Source organism: Zingiber officinale, chromosome 8A (genome assembly GCF_018446385.1).
Source record: "Zingiber officinale cultivar Zhangliang chromosome 8A, Zo_v1.1, whole genome shotgun sequence".
Taxonomy (NCBI): domain Eukaryota; kingdom Viridiplantae; phylum Streptophyta; class Magnoliopsida; order Zingiberales; family Zingiberaceae; genus Zingiber; species Zingiber officinale.
The window spans coordinates 48,882,418-48,903,211 of record NC_056000.1 but is presented as its reverse complement, the minus strand read 5'-3'; the positions used below and the strand labels follow the sequence as shown (position 1 = coordinate 48,903,211).

Sequence of the window (20,794 nt, the reverse complement as noted above, 5' to 3'; positions counted from 1 at the left end):
AATCATACATAAATTCATCTTAAAACATTATAACATTTACTCAATAGTTTCTATAAATTATATCAACTATCTCCTAAGGCTACGTTTGGTTGGGCGTAATGTAATTGAGCTTGTAATGTAATCAAATTTGTAATGTAATGTAATATAATCTTGATTACATTACTACGTTTGGTAATGAAATGTATATAATGTTTGATTACAAAGGTGATTACATTCTTTTGTTTGGTGTCCATTATTTTTATAAGGAATGTAATTTGTAGTATTATAAAATGACAAAAATATCCTACAACTTCTACCGACGGACGCTACATCTCTGTTGGACCGGCCGACGGCCGCCGACCACCGGCAACCGACGACCGCCGACCACCGCCGACCGGTCGCTGGCAGTGGCGGCGGGCGAAGATGGGCGGCGACAGAGTAGGGGTATATTTGACATTCAAATTTTTGTTAAAAGGTGATCTCGTAATGTAATCGGATTATAATATGTTTGTTTTGTAATCCAGATTACAAAACTTCATTACCTTTTGTGATCCAGATTACATTACAAGTTAAAAATGAAACCAAACAAAATAATCAACATTGTAATATAATCTGGATTACATTACAAGACAGATTACACCCTACCAAACGCAGCCTAAATACATTATAACATTTACTCAATAATTTCTATAAATTACTAGTGTGATCGTGCACACGCGTTGCATGTGTAATATAATAATATATAAATTATTTGAGCCCCAGCAATAAACTACTGTAATGGGCTTCCTATGAAAAAAATTATTTTAATTTAATATTATACTTCTCTTAGTAAAAGAAACTAAGAAAAATATATTTTTTAACATCGTCGGCTTAAAATATTTATAGAAGTTTCTTTGATCATAGTGTTATCAATTCTAAGATGTGAGACTAAATAGAACTTTATTTTTTTTTATATAAAACAACCAAAGAAAATTAATGATAAGAAAAATTCATAATAATACGTCGTAGCTGAGTCTCGAACTCTAGATCACTGATTGTTTCGCTTGTGGAATTATTAATAAATCTTGGAATTATTTTTAGTGTGAATAGAAAAAAAGACAGTAATATAAATTCATTTTAGCTTTATCAAAGTTAGTTAATAAAGGAAGGAAATTTTTATTAAAATAGTAAGATATTAAATATCTAATAACTTCAACATTAATATTGGACCAAAGGAATTTTAAAATAAAAATAACAAGAGAGGTCCCCATTTTTTTTTTAAGGAAATAGTTCTCTTAATTTGGGACGTTTTATTTTTATTTTTATTTTTTGCCATTTTTATCAGCGAAATCACAAAAATTCAAATAAAATTATTTTATATGAAAAATGAAAATGCTAGTTTGTTTCTATTTTCTTTTTTGTTTTGAAAAAAAATATCTCCCGAATTTTAAAATCGGAATTTTGTACTCGTAGTTTGGTCAAAGTCTAGAGCTAAAAACCTCCTCCGCCTTCGAATCCGAAACCCTTCGATCTCGTTCAACCTTGGGAAATGGCGCAGACCAGCAATAAGAGTAGCATCCCCATCACCGAGCTCTTCTGGTCTCTCCTCGACAAAGCCGATCGCAAATTCTCTAGGGTTCGCGATCTCCCCAACTTCGGTCGCAATCGGTACTACCCCCAAATTTTCCGCTCCTTTTTGGCCCCTTTTTTTCCTCCTCCTCCCTAATCACTCTCGGTTCCGTGCAGCAACGACGCGGATTTCCACAAGGCGTTCAAGATCTACACCCAGCTGTGGAAGCTGCAGCAGGAGCATCGGCAGAAGCTGGTGGAAGCCGGGCTTCGACGATGGGAGGTGGGGGAGATTGCTGCCCGGATCGCTCAGTTATACTACGGGCAATACCAGCGGACCGGCGATTCTTCTTACCTTTCCGAAGCCTACATCTTCTACGAGGCCATCTTCAGCCGGGAGTACTTCAGGGATGGTGGTGGCGGAGGGGCTCAGGCGCAGGATACGGCGCTGGCAAACAAGCAGCTCAGGTTTCTCGCCCGATTCCTGATCGTCTGCCTTGTGCTCGGCCGGCGGGAGATGGTCTTCAAGTTGGTCGGTTCGCTCAAGGCGATGGTGGATGAGTGCAAGAAGAGCTTCCAGGTCTGTCGCGATTGAGAATAATGGAAATCGTTTCTTCATTTTTAATTGTGTTTCACTGCTGAATTAACTTGAATATTCTAAATAAAAATCTCCATAAACTTCAAGTTTGATGGAAAATTGATAGATAAGATATAAGGCAATCTGGACCTTCTTAAGTGGAACATTCATTTTGTTTTTCATGAAAATTCACTACTGTTACCCGAGGAATATGTTGAATATCTTAAGCTCTCTGATGAAGTTTCTTTAAGCCCCGTGATGGGGAAGCATTTTTCAAAGTCCTAGAGAAATTATAGTTTGTCTATAGTGCAGAGGGAGGAAATAGTGGATATGTTGCAGGTGGTGACCTCAACCTAATTCTTTGGTTATTATGTGCAGGAAGCAGAGTTCAGAGAGTGGAAGCATGTGGTCCAAGAAATAATCAGATTTCTTAAAGCTGATACAACTTTTATGAACATGAGGCCTTTAAGATATAGTTTTCTCTTTGACTCACATCCTGACTCTCTTCCTGTTATATCTTCTAGCTTCGCTAGGAGGGGTTTGGTAGTACGCGATGCAATTTTGTGCAGTTATCATCACAATGAGGTTGATTACATTTTCTTTTGGACCTGATATATCTCCTCTTAGCATCATGCTAATATCTTCAAATGCTTAAAATAAGGGAAATAACTAATTGACCTTGTCTCATCAGGTCAAGTTTACAGAGCTGACTCTAGATACCTTCAGAATGCTTCAATGCCTGGAGTGGGAGCCCTCTGGTTCATTCTCAACGAGGAATGGAACTGATAGTGGTCACTTTGGGACTGGCATTAATCGAGTCAATCTATTCCAAGATATTAGGGACCAGACATTGCCACCTAATCCACGGAAGTTAATTTTGTACCGCCCTTCAATTACTCATTTCCTTTTGGTGAGTTTATCAATGCCTTTGCTCCCATTAAGATGTTTCCGATTAGAATTTCTCTGGTGATGTATTGATAAGCTAATATTTGCATAATAGTCTTAATGCTTGATAAATTGATGCTTCATATCTCCATTCAAAATATTGCCGTTGGCCCTCCAGGCTGCCTATCTACTTGGGTTCCCTGGATTAGATGCCCTTGCTGCTTCAAATTTTCTTCTCTATTTCAAATCATTAGTTGGTTGTAGATGATGATAGCTAGATGTTAATATTACATGTAATTCACAGCATTAACATAGGTTTCAGATGGAAAATATATAGCTTCGTATTTCACATTCATAAAAAAATTCCAGATATTGTTTATTTCATTTTTATAGGAATTGAAGTGGAATAGGCAAGAAGATATTTCACTACCTCCACGTCTAACAAAATACAAAATTCAGCATGATATGAGTCTTGTTGGCATCAATATTGTTGAAGATGGAAGACAAAATAGACAAGATTTGTTCTTTCAGTCACTATTCGGCATAGATTCCATCTTAGCTGTGGTTGACTTTGCATTTCCATGTGACAAGAATTTTCTTCTACATTGTCAACTTTGAAATTCCACCTCTCCTACCTTTTGTATCTTGTAACAAAAGATTCATCCTTTATTTTTTATTTTCTACTTTAGGTTTATTTTTTTTTGACTCATTCTGTTTAATTTAATAAATTAAGTTTGCTTTTATTAGTTGGTAGAACTTTTTTTTCTCTTCAGGATCTTGTAAGATAAAATTCATATGAAATCATATTGAGTTGAATCAAATTGTCTCAGTACTTTTATACTCTAGTTCATATTTATGATGTTTGCCATTTTATATTTGAATCTTATAATCTATCATAAGAGTTTGTGTCATTTTATATTTGAATCTTATAATATTATTATAAGATATTTGAATCTTTTAATCTAACAAGATATTAATAATCCTTGTATTGGATCTTCTTCTTTTCCATCATTTATCTAATACGATAGGAGCCTTTGTCTAATACAAAAAGCTCATGGAGAGGATATATACTAAAGAGCTGAATTGCAAAATTATGTCCGTTTCTACTATTATTATGTTTCTAAGTGCGCCTAGGAAAATAACTTGTGTTTTTTTTATCTCTGTTTATTGTTCCCTTTCATGAGCATCTTACCAAAGTTAGAGATGGACACTCAAAAAAAATGCCAGATAGTTGCAAATCTTCTTGTGACATTCTGTCTATTCTCCTTGTTCAAATCTTCCAATTTTCACCTCTATAAAGAAGCTACTGAACATGGAAGTTAGACTTGAGCTTCTCTAGTGGTGGCAATCAAAAACACCACTCCATTTTTATCTTGTTTACAGTGCTTTTGTATTGCAGGTCCTGGCCACAATCTGTGAGGAACTTCCTCCTGACGGGATCATGCTGATATATCTTTCAGCTGCAGGTTAATCATGTCTTTTATCTTAAGATTGTTTGGTCTCTGGAATACATGGAATTTGTTTCATCGTAAGATTTTGCAGGAGGATCTGGATTAAGTAATCCAGTACCATTAACTTCTGAAATTTCCTTGGATACTGCTGAGAAGATCGCAGGAAATTTTAGTAATCTTGAAATATGCTCACCACTGGTATCTCAACAGTGTAGACCAACTCGTCCATGTGTTGAAAATAAGGATGCTAGCGAAATTGGTATTGATGAACAAGCCTCTTTATGGTTAGGTTCTCGTGGAACTGGAGGTATTTTTTTTGCCTGCATGTGCTGTCCAGATGCTTGTGTGATCATTAGTAATAATTAGAGTTGCATGTAGGAATTTATGGTCGTTAGCATAAAGCACATGAATGTTATGCAGTTACAGCTTACAATTGAAGCTTCTTAAAATTGTATTATGTTATTTTTTTTTATAAAGCCTACTACTGTACTTGGCATCAACATCTTGTCTTTTCTTTTCAGGTTCAAGTTCTATTTACCCTTGCGATTTGATTCCATTTACAAGAAAACCAATTTTTCTGGTGATCGACAGTGACAGGAGTCAAGCATTCAAGGCAGGTTTGTCAACTTTAATTTCTCTTTTCTGTATTTCTGGAATTTCAAAAGTTCAGTCACTTTACCAATAAACACATAAATATTTCCCTTAGCTAAGTGTGATCATACCATCTTTTCTGTGAAACTAAAAAGGAAAAAATAATCATTGTATCCAGGAATTGCTAGAGATGGCTATACGAGTTGTGAGGATAAACAGTAAGTGGCAGCAATGAGGAAAGAGCACACCTTAAACCTTGTTTGAAATTGCCAATTAGAATATGACATTCATAATAGCAGTTGTGCTAGGATAGATTTTTACTGACACAGTCATATGTTTGTTCTTTTGATATATCCCATAATTTCTGTCCTTACAGCAGCTGGTAAACCACTTTGTACCTTTTACCTTAGTGGAATTAATATGTGGTTATGAGGCTAGTTTTTATCACAGGCTATTTGATTTAATTCAATTCTAAAATATTTCATATTGTTAGAATTATTAATAGCATTATAATTACAGCTTCAATATTTTTAGTCCCGCATTGAATATTTAATTATAAGGTGTCCTATAATGTAATATTTCTCATTTTAACAACACTAACATCAATGCAATATCCTATCCCTAATTTTGACATGATCATGCAACACTGAGATGAACAAAACTCACAATAAGGAAAACTAAAACTCACAAAGAGAGTAAATTTTATTAGATTAAAGATGATATAACAAGAGGGAGGGACTGATGTCTCTTTTAAAAACCCTAACCATGGCCCTCTACTTAAAGAATAATAAAAAATTTAACCTATTCCTAAACAACTTAAGTAATAGAAAACTAAGAATAACTTATTCCCTAGACAATAGTTAGATTTACCTAGTTTTCTAAAGTCAACCAAAATAAAACCTTATAACTTCTAAAATCCAAAAAAAGTAAAAAAGTTTTTAATAGAAAACTTAATGATTTGGGTTTTTTCTAAAATATTGCATTATTCTCCCCTGTTGTAGAGAATTCAACTCTTGGGGGGTTGTCAACAACATAGTTCTAAAAAAGAAGTATAGGTGGCCACCTAAGTAGAAATGAAAAATTACCACTTCTCATAGTGGCTAAGTAGTTTGCCTAGGCCGTCTAGCCACTCTAGATGGCCTATATAGGTGGTCCAGTGGCCTACCTTGTCAATTTGACTTGCTTTTGCAACCCGGGTGGATGAGTTTATTAAAAAATAATTTATTTGTCTAATTTGTTCATATGAATAAGACTTTAATCACCCATTCTCACCATATCCCTCCTTTGTTGCATTATATTTTTATCTACTTTTGTAATGAAATAAGTTGTATTTTCTTGTTATTACATGTTTGCTTATTAATTAACACTTGTTTACTTGTGATTGTAAACTTTTGATTGTTTATCCACTTTGTTTGTGACTATGCATGCAATATATCAAATGTTATTTCTAGAGTTATTAAATGATTATTGATCCTGTCCGAGCGCTGAGTCGACGGATGCTGGGGACGTGGCACGCTCCGCTGTCTTCGACTGGTGGTGTAGCTCTCCGACGACCCTGCAAAGAAGCCGAGCCGGGAGGGGTTTCCCGGCGACGGCCCTCCGACGCTCAAGTCAAGCAACGAGAGAGGCAGCGTAACGAGGCTATAGTAGAGATGTGTGCATACCTTCGTCGACGTCTGGGGTCCTTATATAGGGCCCCGGGGAAACGCGGGCACGCTTCTCGATGCGTACACGCTTCCCCAAACTTACCTTAACGAGCTTGTGTCAGAAAAGTATCTCTGGCGCTATTCCGCAATCGTCCGAGCATATCCCGGATGTGACGGTGGAAGCTTCCACCGTATGATCCTGTGTACGGCTCGGCCGCCAACTCTGCTGTTTGTCGGCGGCAGGTGTCTCGAGGATGATGTTATCCCCTGTCTCCTTTGTCCTCTTGCGTCCCTTGTCTGTTCCAGGGCCGAGCGGGTAGGCCGCTCGGCAGACATATTACTCCTGTCGCCGGTAATAGTCATCGGTCTGACCGGGATACCTCCTGGCCATATGCTTAGATGATATTGCCCTACCTCTGTTGCCTGGTGCTCGGCCGAACGGACATTCCGTTCGGCCTTGAAACCTTTTTGCCTTGAGCATCAGAAACCCGACCTTTAGTCGGGTTGTCTTTCATTCGGTTCGGGGGATTCACGGCCGGTCGGCATGCGATGTCCGACTCGGTAGGCTTGCTTCCTCCGGTCGGCCTATCTCCGTGTTGACTCTCCTTACCTTTGACCTCCACGTGCCGTTGACCTTCCGCCAACGAGGGTCCCCCGTCCTTATCACCGGATCACATGGTCGGCGTGAATGAAACCGCCCTGCCACTCTGGAATGTTCCTCCCCTGCCGCTCGGCTCCTTCCGAGCGCTGGGTTCACTTCCGCGTTGACGGTCAACACTGACGCCCTTCGGATCTCCTCGGGATTCGTGCAAATCCCCTCCATTAAGACCGAGCACGTGGGCTGCGTGTCGTAATGGTGCTCATTAAATGCGCCCCTATGGGAGGATGCCATGTGGCGCCTTCGCTGGCGTCATCGTACGGGTCGGCGATGTGTTTGATGGGACATCGGCGGTTTGAAATGTTCGGCTCAATGCGAGCCTCGGTTCCTATGACCTGCATCCAACGGTCGAGGCCGATCGGGCTCGACCTTATAAAGCCTTCATCTTCTCCCTCCGCCGCACCCTTGCCTTCGCGTGTCCCGTATTCCTCCTCGGTGCTTCAGCGTTCCGGCAACTTCAGTTCTCTTCTCCGACGATCCTCCGCCATATTTCTTCGATCCTCAACTCCTTTGTAAGGCCCCTCCTCCTTTCTTCCTTTCATCCTTGTGTTTTCTTCGCGTTCTCGGCCGTGTTCCTTTGGTTTCTGTTTTGCTCCGTTCTTTGCTTGCGCATTTGCTTTCCCTTTCGATTTCTGCCTCTTCCATTCCTCTGGCTATGGCAAGCTCCTCCCGGCCTACGGACCCGGCTCTCGGCCCATGGTATACCACCATGGAGTCGCGATTCGATCGGCGCGATGCTGAGAGCCTGTTTAACGCCTATGATATCCCTTCCGACTTCGAGTTAATATTACCTTCACCCTCCGCTCGGCCACACAGACCACCGAGCGACGCCTTTTGTCTCTTCCGCGACCAATTCGTAGCCAGTTTGCGGTTTCCCCTCCACCCCTTCATTGTCGAAGTTTGTAACTTTTTTGGCATTCGACTCGCCCAACTGGTCCCCAATACCTTTCGCCTCCTGTGCGGGGTTGTGGTCTTATTTAAGATCCACAACATTCCCCTCCGCCCGGAGATCTTCTACTATTTTTATTACCCCAAACAATCTGAGCCGGATACTTATTTGTTTCAAGCTCGGCCCGACTTAGTCTTTTTTGATAAGTTGTCTTCTTCCAATAAACACTGGAAGGAGAATTTTTTCTATCTTCGTGTTCCCGGGCGGCTCCCCTTCCGTACGAAATGGCAGGTCGGACCGCCCATCTCTCCCGAGCTGAAGAAATACAAGACCCAACCGGACTATCTTCAAGCAGCAAATCTACTAGCCGGTCTGAAGCTCGACATCAATAAGCTCCTGCCTGAAGGAGTGATGTACATATTTGGTCTGAGTCCGAGCCGGACCCCCCTCCCGAGCAGCTTCGGTAAGAACTTTACTTAGACCTTTGCCTTGAGTTCTAACTGATTTCCTTTTCTTTTCTTTGCAGCGAATATCGTAATGGAGTCGGTGTTGTTCGGCATTTTGAAGAAGAAAGCGGCCGTGCTCGAAGCGGCAGCGGCCAAGGAAATGGAGCAACGGGGCATTGCTCCGGTCGGCTCTCATGAGGACGAGAGCGAAGAGCAAGCGGGCGAGTCGGCCGCTCAGGCTTCGCCCATGGATGCAGCCGCTGGTGCAACTTCTGTCAAAGAACCGACCGTTCGGGAGGAAAGTTCCGATCCGGAGGACGAGCTTCCACTCAATAGGAAAAGACGGAGAGTTGAGAAGCCCTTCCGTTCGGTAACTTCCGCCGTGCAACCGTCCGAGCGGACGGGCACCGCCTCCCCACGTGGCCAAGCACCATCTGTCGAGGCTCTATCTTCTGACCGGACTCCCTCGCAGTTGGAGATGCCTGCGGCTCCCATCGAAGCGGCTCCAGTTGCCTCCCTTCCTCCTGCACCATGCCGAGCCCTCCGCTCGAGCATTTTGTCCACTTTCTCTAGCCCGGCCTCCGATCCTGTGGCATTCGCTCAGACGACTCCGGCCAGCGACGCACAGTTAGGGCAATTCTGCATCTCCCTACTGAGGCTTTCATGACTGAGTCCGATCGGCCTACGACCCCCGAGCACATGATCACTATGAAGGGGCCTCTCGCTGAAATGTGGGCGAACGCTCGAGCCCGTGTGGCCATGATACCACTCGACAAGCTGGCTGATAGTCACATGCAGCAGGCCACCGGGGTAAGGTTTACTTCTTTTTAATGTAGTTTTCCCGATCAGCGATGGGTGGAAGAGATCGTTGTCTCCAACCGCTTGGCGATGGTGGAGGACGAGTTGAAGAGGTTGAAGAGTCAGGGCGGGCCGTCATCTTCTCGAGGCCCTTCTTATGCCGAGCTGCAGAAGGAGCTCGACAAAACCAAAGATCTGTTGGAGGCCGAGCAGAAGAAGACGACCCACCAGGCTTATATGTTGGACCAGCTAGACAAGAAGGTCAAATCCTACGACCGCAAGATTGAGCTGGCCACCACTCAGAAGAACACCGCCATCGCCGATCTAGAAAAGAAGAACGTGGAAGCGCGGGGCCTGGAACAATGAGTCAAAGATCTGATGGAGCAGCTGGACGGCGAGAAGGCGAGCCGCTCGGGTGAAGCGCTCAAACATAAGGACGAACTGAAGAAACTGCAGGAGGCTCTTGAAGCTTCCCAAGCCACCTTCAGCGAGTACCAGGAGACTGAGCTGAGCCGGTTCATCGTGCTTAGGTAAAACTACATCCGCTCAGACGAGTTCGCTGAGAAGGTTTGCAACCGGATGGCTGAGGCCTTTGAACTGACGATCACTGTCACGCCAGATTACTTGAAGGCCAAGGGTCTCCTCCCAATTTCAGCGGAAATTCCCGCCCGGGAACATGCGGCGCTTCTTACAACCATTCCCAAGCATATCTTTAATTATTTTGAGTGAATGTGTTTTCAGGAGTGATTCCGATCGGCGTACCTACCATGTGGCATCTGTAACCCTTAACTGCTAATATTAAATGAATGCCCACTCTTGTTGTGTTATCCTCTTATTTCGTGTTCTTTTTTATTATGCCGACCAGTTACTAGACCTTTTACCCGCATGAAATTTCTTAACCTCTTTGCTTTACCGATCCATCAAACGCCCATCCATCTTGCCTGAGATTTCTATGAGCTTTTCGCTCTAAGTGTTTTTCTTTGCCTCATCGATCGGTCAACGAATTTCCATTCTTTCATGGACTCTCTGCCAAAGCGTCGTTGAAGTAATTCGACGCGACGTTGCCTCATCTGGGGAGTTTATAATCGCCGGTCCGACTCTAGAGTTTAACGTCATCGCTCGACGGTCTTCCGATCGGGTGGTTTATAGTCGCCGGTTCGACTCTAGAGTTTAACGTCGCCGCTCGACGGTCTTCCAACCGGGTGATTTATAGTCGCCGGTTCGACTCTAGAGTTTAACGTCGCCGCTCGACGGTCTTCAAGCCGGGGGGTTTATAGTCGCCGGTTCGACTCTAGAGTTTAACGTCGCTACTCGACGGTCTTCAAGCCGGGGGGTTTATAGTCGCCGGTCCGACTCTAGAGTTTAACGTCGTCGCTCGACGGTCTTCAAGCCGGGGGGTTTATAGTCGCCGGTTCGACTCTAGAGTTTAACGTCGCCGCTCGACGGTCTTCCGACCGGGTGGTTTATCGATGGTCTTCCGACCAGGTGGTTTATAGTCGTCGGTTCGACTCTAGAGTTTAACGTCGCCACTCGACGGTCTTCAAGCCTGTTGGTTTATAGTCGTCGGTTCGACTCTAGAGTTTAATGTCGCCGCTCGACGGTCTTCAATAATGAGCTTATCGCTCGGATAATATACTCTCGGCCGAACGGCGCTGGGTCTTCGTCATCGAGCATTTGATCCGGATAATATACTCCCGGCCGAACGACGTGGGGTCTTCGTCATGTCTTTATACAACCATCCGATGGGCGCACAATACTCATGTCTTTGTTTTGTTCTGATAGCTTTGATTCCTGCAACCACATGATACATTCGCATGGAATATTCATGAAATACATTACATCGGCGCACCTTTCATCCGGCCCGATAGGGCTGGAGGTGGTTTGCGCTCCATGGTCTCCCTAGTCGTTGTCCATCTTCATCCTCCAAGTAGTAGGCTCCCGATCGGAGCTTCTCGACGACTTTGAAGGGTCCTGCCCAGGGAGCCTCCAGCTTGCCTACGTCCCCAACTGGCTTTATTTTCTTCCATACTAAGTCGCCCACCTGGAATGCTCAAGGAATCACGCTGCGGTTGTAGTTCTGCTTCATTCTTTGTCTATAGGCCATCAGCCGAACGGACGCTTTGGCTCGCTCCTCATCGATTAGGTCCAATTCTAGCTGCCTTCGCTCGGAATTCGCCTCGTCGTAGTTCTGGATCCGGACGGACTCTACGCCGACTTCAACTAGGACGACCGCCTCGCCTCCATACAACAGATGGAACGGTGCCTCCTTAGGGTCGTGCGGATGGCCCATAAGACTCCTTCGTCCACCTAGCTTCCTCCCACGTGGTCGAGCCGAGTTCAGAATTCTGAGGTTGGTCGCTACTCGACCATTGTTGGATGGGGAACGTGAAGTGTTGCTCAATGCCATATCCTCGCACCATTCCTCGAGCTGACTTCCGACGAAGCCGCCCGTTGTCCGACACGAGCCGACGCGGAACGCCGAATCGACGTATGATGTTTTGCCGATGAATTTTTGACCACGTGCTTGGTTATCTTGCCAACGGCTCACCTCCATCTACTGGAGAAGTAATCTACCGCCACCAATAGAAACTTCCTTTGTCCGGCCGCCATAGTAGGTGGTCCTACGATGTCCACGCCCACCGGGTCGAACGGCAAGACACGGACGCCATTTCCTCCGGCTTACGCGAGAAATTATGGTACTCGGCAGAGAGGCACGTTGACGGTCCGAGCGGGCGCCTCACGCAGCTGGCGGTATCCGGCCAAGGATCTTCTTAGCCAAAGATCGGCCGCCGGATGACCTCCGCAAGATCCTCGTGTACCTCCTCGAGAATGTACTGCCTTCGAGCCGACGATTTTAGCGTGGCCGGAGAAAGCCTTTTTGTAAGGTTGATCTCCGATGAGAGTGAACCGGCCGGCTCTCCTCCTTAGTAGCTGAGCTTCGTCCCGATCGGAGGGCGTGGCCCCTGAGCGCAGAAACTCCATGATGGCCGTTCTCCAGTCACTCGGGAACGTGAGGCCTTCCATCCGGTCTATGTGTGCTACCAAGGATACTTGCTCGATTGGTTGCTGGATGACGACCGGTGATATCAAGCTTGCTAGCTTGGCTAATTCATCTGCCGCTTGGTTCTCCGCTCGGGGTATCTTCTGGACCATCACCTCAGTGAAGCCGACCTTGAGTTTCTCAAAGGCCTCCGCGTATAATCGGAGTCTTGCATTGTTTATCTCAAAAGCGCCCATGAGTTGCTGAGCTGCAAGCTGGGAATCCGAGTGGATCACGACCCGACTGGCTCCAACATGCCGTGCGGCTTGCAATCCGGCTATGAGGGCTTCGTATTCCGCCTCATTATTGGTTGCCCGATAATCTAGCCGGACGGATAAATGCATCCGCTCTCCCTGAGGCGACAGTAGCATGATCCCAATTCCGCTTCCGAGCCGAGTGGACGACCCGTCCACATATATTTTCCATGTAGCTTCGGGCTCGGGCTTTTGTACTTCGGTCATGAAATCTGCCAAGGACTGCGCTTTGATCGCCGAGCGGGGTTGGTATTGGATGTCGAATTCGCTAAGCTCTGTTGTCCACTTGATGAGCCGCCCGGATGCTTCAGGGTTCAGGAGTACCCTTGCGAGCGGGCTATTTGTCATCACAATAATGGTGTGCGCCAAAAAGTAAGGGCGCAACCTCCGAGCGACGAGTACCAAGGCGAAGGCCAACTTCTCAAGATCGGTGTAGCGAGACTCAGCATCTTTTAAGATATGGTTTAAAAAGTACACTGGCTGTTCCTCACCGTTCGGCTTCACTAATGCTGAGCCCACAGCATGCTCAGTTGAAGATAAATAAATGCGGAGCGGCTCACTTTCGGCTGGTTTTGCCAACACGGGTAAGGAATTCAGATAAGTCTTCAATTCCTCGAATGCCCGATCGCACTCCTCGTCCATTGGAACTTGGTGGCTTTACGGAGGATCTTGAAGAATGGCAAGCTCCGGTCGGCCGTCTTAGAAATGAACCTTGACAGTGCTGTTATCCGACCGGTGAGACGCTGTACCTCTCAGAGATTTCTGGGAGGCGGCATGTCCTGCAATGTCTTTATCTTGCTGGGGTTTGCCTCTATACCCCGCTCGGTCACAATGTAGCCCAGGAAGCGCTCGCCTTTTGCCCCGAACAGGCACTTCTGAGGGTTAAGTTTGACTCTATACCTTCTCAACGTTTGGAAGGTCTCCTTCATGTCCGCGTAGAGATCGGCCGCCCGGAAGGATTTGATAAGTATGTCGTCCACGTACACTTCCAAGTTGCGTCCGATCTGCCCCCTGAAGACTTTGTTCATTAGACGCTGATAGGTGGCTCCCGCGTTCTTCAGCCCGAACGGCATTACATTGTAGCAATAGGTGTCGTCCGCCGTGATGAAGCTTACTTTCTCTTGGTCTTCTCGGGCGAGCGGCACTTGATGGTAGCCTTGGTATGCATCCAGCATGCATATCAGCTCGCACCCGGCCGTGGAGTCCACCAGCTGATCGATCCGGGGAAGGGGGTAGAAGTCCTTCGGGCAAGCCTTGTTCAAGTCCCGGAAGTCGATGCAGACTCTCCACTTGTTGCCTGGCTTGGAAACCAGGACCACATTTGCAAGCAAACTTGGGAATTGTACTTTCCTTATGTGGTCGGCCTCTAGAAGCTTCTCAACCTCCGCCCGGATGATCACATTTCCCACAGACGGCGCCAATTTGATCCTGTCCGAGCGCTGAGTCGACGGACGCGGGGGACGTGGCACGCTCCGCTATCTCCGACTGGTGGTGTAGCTCTCCGACGATCCTGCAAAGAAGCCGAGCCGGGAGGGGTTTCCCGGCGACGACCCTCCGACGCTCAAGTCAGGCAATGAGAGAGGCAACGTAACGAGGCTATAGTAAAGATGTGTGCATACCTTCGTCGACGTCTGGGGGTCCTTATATAGGACCCCGGGGAAATGCGGGCAAGCTTCCCGATGCGTACACGCTTCTCGATGCGTACACGCTTCCCCAAACTTACCTTAACGAGCCTGTGTCAGAAAAGTACCTCTGGCGCCATTCCGCAATCGTCCGAGTATATCCCGGATGTGACGGTGGAAGCTTCCACCGTATGATCCTGTGTACGGCTCGGCCGCTAACTCTGCTGTTTGTCGGCGGCAGGTGTCTCGAGGATGATGTTATCCCCTGTCTCCTTTGTCCTCTTGCGTCCTTTGTCTGTTCCAGGGCCGAGCGGGTAGGCCGCTCAGCAGACATATTACTCCTGTCGCCGGTTATAGTCATCGGTCTGACCGGGATACCTCCTGGCCATATGCTTAGATGATATTGCCCTACCTCTGTTGCCTGGTGCTCGGCCGAACGGACATTCCGTTCGGCCTTGAAACCTTTTTTCCTTGAGCATCAGAAACCCGACCCTTAGTCGGGTTGTCTTTCATTCGGTTCGGGGGATTCATGGCCGGTCGGCATGCGATGTCCGACTCGGTAGGCCTGCTTCCTCCGGTCGGCCTATCTCCGTGTTGACTCTCCTGACCTTTGACCTCCACGTGCTGTTGACCTTCCGCCAACGAGGGTCCCCTGTCCTTATCACCGGATCAATTATCATAAACATGTCAAACTCTACCATATACATCGTGGAAATTATTATCATAACACACTTTGAGTTCATGCCCTCACTATATTTATAATTTTGGATCTATAAATGTGTGAAACATTGAGATTAATGTATCTATAAACAAGGGAAAAATTTAATTCAATAGAGTGCTTCTTGATATATATTCAAATTATTTACTTGCTCTTTTATATATAATTTTATTTTAATGCCAACTACTTAGGCCCCTGCTTAGGTGCTCACCTACCACTTAGACACTATTCGGTAAGTTGATTGCCTACTGCCTAAAATAGATTTTTAAAACCTTGGTCAACATCTTCAATAGGGTGTTTGTAAGGAGTAATTGCATTCTTAATTCATTTCAAGCTTTGAAGTACTAAGTTTTCACCACCTCTTCTTTTTAGTCATCCCTTGGGTAAGGAAATGCTTTGATTAGTCACGAGGTAGAAAATAATGTCTTTATCTCTATGGTAATCAAGGCATTTGGAAATTAGTGTCGAGACTCGAGAGCACTCTCTCATCTAGACAAGAGCTTAGCATTTGTCAAAATCAACATGTAAAGGTGGAGTTTTGCCCAATAAGGTAGCAAATCGTGTATGGTAAAATTTTGATTAATGTTTAATAAGCTGGTTAAATAAATAAAAAAGCATTAGAACCAAAAAAACTTCTCACAATAAGGGATATTCAAGTGAATGTAATGCTTATGGAGGAACAATTATAGGATATATTGCATTAATGAATACATGGGCATAACAATCTTTTGCTCTTTTAGTTTACTTAGTGCATCATTATGTACTTTTTAATAATCATTATTCAATGCGATTCTTATCCTGATATTGATATGTATCTCTTATACATGTAGTGAAACTCTCAATTTGGCAGATAGAATTTGGCAAAGGAATCAAGTCAAGTTAATGAGCTCTAGGCTAAAAATGACTATAAATTAACACATGCTTGTAGATGTATTATTATAAGCAATTTCATCAATTGGTAAAAGAAAAAATTGTGATCCTAATTTATTCTTTTGATAATTTAGTTAAGTGTGCTCTTTTGAACTCTTTTAGTAGCGTACAATTGTCAACTTAATTCATTTTTAATGGCAGGTCGAATGATTCTCAAAGTTGGTGAGTTTTCGCAGCCTCCTTAGGTGTCTCACTGAAAGTATCATCGATCTTTAGGAGATGAGTTACTAAATGTCATAAGAGATTTGGTAGTGATATGATTAGTGTCACATTGCATATATTATGTCATCAGGAGGCTCTTTAAAAGATAAGTAGTGAGGCTTAATTAAAAAAAAGGTAAATTTGCTACCTTAATGGCCCCCTTAGTTCCGACCCCACATATATGGAGAGAGGTAAATGCAGATATACAGGCGTTAGGCGTATGGTGGGGTAAACCAAGTCACTAGTTCCTGAGAATCAACCCCTGGCCATTACGCCAGAGATGTCATGCGTCCACCGTCTGTGCTATGCCCTGGGTCTAGTGAGGCTTAATTAAAGAACCACTAGGTGAGGTAGTAGCTATCTATTATATTGCGGAGAACTTGGATGAAGTTCTGGTTTGAGTTATATTCTAGTGTTTGATTTTTGAAAATGATATTCCTGTAAGTTCCATTAGTTATGACTATTCTATTTTTTTTCGCACACACATATCATGTAATTATAAAAAGTCTAGTGTGCTTCTATGTGTCAAAAATTTGGGTGAAATTATGTAGCTTACTATGTAATGTCATATAATTTCTTTTTCACTTCATTTTGTGTATGGGTAAATTAAAGAGTGAATATCATCATTTCTATTCTTTTCTACTAATTCAAGATGTATGTTAGGTTTTAAATTATTATAATCAATTGACATGCTTGTGAAGATCCTTGCTTTTTTTGTAATGACTCATCAATGAATTTTCTGAACTTTCTAGGTTATCCAAATTCTTGTAAATTTAAGCTCGTCTTACATTTCAATTTTAACACTTTGGCAACTAACATTATATCTCTTATATTGCTTATAGTAGTGGCAATTTCTCTCATTTTAGCGTTCTTTGATTGTTGATGAGTAGTGAAGATTTAAAGTAATGCAACATAATACACTAGGGAAGAATGAAGAAAATGTTTTTTTATTGATGAATGATGGTTAAATTAGTGTATGCACGTGAGATTCTGCATGTGATGATATTTTTTTGCGAAGGTATGATGGTATGTGAGAAAAACTAATTAAATGCAAAAATCTTGACTAACCAACTAACTCAAGAAAAGTATTTTTCAAAAGAGACTGATTATAGCAAAGTGATGCAAGCCTATTCCTTTATTGAAGTTGCCAAAGTTCGATCTGGATAACTGATGAAAATGGTTAGATCTCTTCACTCGTGGGATGGATCCCTTTCTTGCACGAATCTTTGCACAAGATCTTTAATTTATTGCAATTTATGTCTACAAGGAACCTTGGACTAGATCCCATATCTGCTTACACTAGCTCTACTACCTTGGATTAGATTCAATATTGGCTTACACCAGATCTACCGAATTTGTCCTTTCTCTCCCCAATCAATTTAAAGCAGAACCCACCACTTAGTTTTCCCTTTCTAAATAATTGTTAGTTGTTGCCTGAAACTGATTTAGTTCCTATTATGGCTTTCTGGAGTTGGATTAACCTGCTTGTGTAGTTGGCTGCACCAGATTTTGAGGGTTCTTGTTGTCATGGGTTGTTGCCAACTTGCATGGATAAGTGCAGGAGGGCCAAATCACAGATCTGTGTGAGGGTTTCTAGATTCCAATGACATGCCTACGAGGGGAAGGGGTAAGAGTGATGTGGACCGTTGAGAGAGGTTGGCTAGCAATGAATGTGGCATGGTAAATGTAGACTCTTGGTGTAATTGCAAGCAGATTTGAAAGTTTGTCGTGTTGCCGCGGGGATGAATTGCAAGACCTACATGAGGGTGGAGGATGGTGGCAGGCGTGACTGTGTGAGGTCTCGATGGCAAGAATGCTAGCACCAGTCCTAAAAGAAAGGTGGAAGACCTAAAAGATGGAATTACTGAGGGAGTCCTTGGACGAGTTCACTATAGGTGAAGTGGCACAGAAAGTGGAAGAAAAGAGTTTTATTTATGATTTGAGAGAAGATGGAAGCAAATAGTGAATGTTGAAGAAGATGACGGAAACAAGAGCATGATGCATGGAATATGGATGCCTATCGTGAGAGGGGCGTCAGGATGTGGTGTGGTGGCAAAAGTGGGATGGCGCAGGCAGGTGAATGGGATGAGTATAAATATCATTTATCCTTTTGTTGTTAACATCATATAATTACTACTTCTCTGTGGACATTTTGCAACTTGCAGTCTTTTCTGTTTTTCAAATGTGCACATAAAGAACCAGAATTGCATTTGTTTGTGTTCTAATTTTTCAAAGTTAAACCCTTATATTTAGAATATAAAAATGCTAGACGAAAAAGGCTGCCTAGTATACTAAGCTTTCGTCAAATCGGAATCCTGGAGAAGGATCATACCACATTGGGTAAATAATTTCTCGATGGGGTATTGGTTTTGATTTCTGCAGCTGTAACTTTAATATATGTATATTTGATATTTTAAATTTTTAGGTTAAGTTTCCTTTAAATATGGGAAAACACTGACTAAAGTTTACTCTCCAGTATGCCATTTTATTTTATTTTTCTTTGTAAAATAAACTACAATAACTGGTGAAACATGTAAATTCGAACATGATAATATCTCCTGAGCCTTAAGCTATATAGGATCACACTTTTTTTCCTTAACTTGTCAGTGATGCAAAATCTAACACCAAAGTAAAATTATGAATTTTCTATCATCTATCTGGTTTAATGTCATAATTTTACACCTATTTTCCTTTCATGCTCACTGTTCAAAACATTTGATGAAATTTTAACAGGTTATACATGGAGCTGAGAAAGGTGCGACAGTTGCTATGCTTCTCTCTCCATGCTCTAGGCCTCCACCCCAAGGAACTACTAGCGAATTTGCTCGTTCTCAACAAGGAAGCCAATTCACTATGTTCCTGTCAGCACCAGTGCAAGCTTTCTGCTTCTTGATTGGTATTTCCGGTGCAAATGTTGATAAGGTTTACAATTTTATCTCATTTCTTTATGATAGTACATTAGCCATCCTCTTGTCAAATTAAATTTACTGCTTATGTACACACTACTTAATTCTCCAGGATAAATACGATAAGGCAGAAAAATTATTGTCATTTTCACTTAGTGAGTGGGAAAGAGCTTTAGTGACGTCAAATGATCTACATCCAGTTTGGATTGAAGTCTTGGGCGACCCATTTTTGAGGCGGCTTCTTCTCAGGTTACTCCTTGATTTTATTTTATATAACTATTACAACATAGCATGTATGCCATACTTTATGGTGGCTGTTGGGCTACATGGCGGAAATAATTGCATTATCTATTGACATCAAACTGAATTTTTCGGTACCTGAACAATTCATGCCATGTTCTCATTCTCACAAGTTGGCAGTTTGATCAGGGTATAGTAACGTTTGTCATTTTCGAATCTTGTGTTGCAGATTTATCTTTTGCAGGACTGCTCTTGCACTTTATGCACCCGCATGGCATCACGATGAATATCTTCCTGAATGCTTACCTCATTTACCCGAACCAGTTGATCCAAATAGCTACATTTCTCAATCTGCTATAATGAAGCTAGCAGACACATTTGGCATCATAAACCAGTTTGTGTTTTCGGAAGAGATTCTGCTATCAAAGCATGGCGATGATGACTCTGCAATGGAAAGACTTCCAGAAACTGAAGAAGACGACACAACGGATCCTGATGAAACATAAGCATCATCTCCAAAATTTTGTTAGCAATTGCATCTACTGGAAGAAGCATCTCACTACGCTCTTGCCTACATTGCCCACCAACTGGTTGCTAGTGACTTTGAGCCTCATTCTTAGCAGCTCATCATCATCACTGAGCTACAATTGTTTGCGACGACTTGGGAATTTGGATATGCAGTATTCTTCGAGCTCTTATTTTATATTTGCCTCCTTTTAGAAACTCATGGTAAGTGATAATTGTTATCGGCATTGAAACAAAGTAGAAGCAGATTGGTGATCAACGCTGTTGTTTATGATTTTATCGGATAATTGCTGCTCTGGTTGGTTCTAGAATAATTTCTTTTATGTTGATTATGATAAAATGGGTTCACAATAAAATGATAAATAGAGCAATTACTTTTATGTTTTTATACATACATTTTGGAAACAGCCTCTTATAAGAAAATAGGATAAGACTATGTACAATAGATCTTTCTTTAGGACTTCGCATAACGGGAGTTTTGTACATCGGATTTTTTTTTTTTTTATATTTATTTATGTTTTTTATGTATACATGTATATTTGCTTTGACATATTAGAATTTTGTTGTGTGAATTAACGTCAATGAATTGTTTTTAGTTTTATTTATCAGAGAAGCAATTTTTTTAAAAACAAAAATCGTCCCCCAAGGCCTAACGAATCTTCAAAATGTCATGTTTCAATCCTCTATTATACGTAGGTGTTGAATTTAATGTAAAAAAAATTTGAGTGTCATCTTTCAATCGCGATGCTAGGTGTTGTGTCGTACTAGGTGACCTCGTGGGCCCTCCATGTTAACCAATCTCGCGTGGAACTGCCGCCCGAGATCGCCGTCCATCGCCGTCCATGGCTGCGTGAGGTAAATTCGACAACAATTAGAAGAGAAGAAATTAT

At 43.0% G+C, this 20,794-nt stretch overlaps 1 protein-coding gene across 1 annotated transcript; it reads left to right on the top strand.

The window, feature by feature from the left end:
* Positions 1-1,438: 1,438 nt before the first annotated feature.
* LOC122008943 (protein SCAI-like) lies at positions 1,439-20,236 on the top strand. The gene is made up of 10 exons (XM_042564874.1): positions 1,439-1,626; positions 1,705-2,107; positions 2,483-2,689; positions 2,796-3,014; positions 4,389-4,455; positions 4,532-4,747; positions 4,962-5,053; positions 18,967-19,155; positions 19,252-19,388; positions 19,609-20,236. The coding sequence occupies exons 1-10, from the start codon at positions 1,508-1,510 to the stop codon at positions 19,883-19,885; spliced, it is 1,926 nt and encodes a 641-aa protein (XP_042420808.1). The 5' UTR covers positions 1,439-1,507; the 3' UTR covers positions 19,886-20,236.
* Positions 20,237-20,794: the final 558 nt, after the last annotated feature.

Excerpts from the sequence above, each read along its gene's own strand:
- LOC122008943 (XM_042564874.1), top strand. The coding sequence starts at position 1,508 with ATGGCGCAGACCAGCAATAAGAGTAGCATCCCCATCACCGAGCTCTTC. Across the intron at positions 4,456-4,531 it reads GATATATCTTTCAGCTGCAG|GAGGATCTGGATTAAGTAAT; the intron begins GTTAATCATGTC and ends AAGATTTTGCAG. Across the intron at positions 19,389-19,608 it reads TTGAGGCGGCTTCTTCTCAG|ATTTATCTTTTGCAGGACTG; the intron begins GTTACTCCTTGA and ends CTTGTGTTGCAG.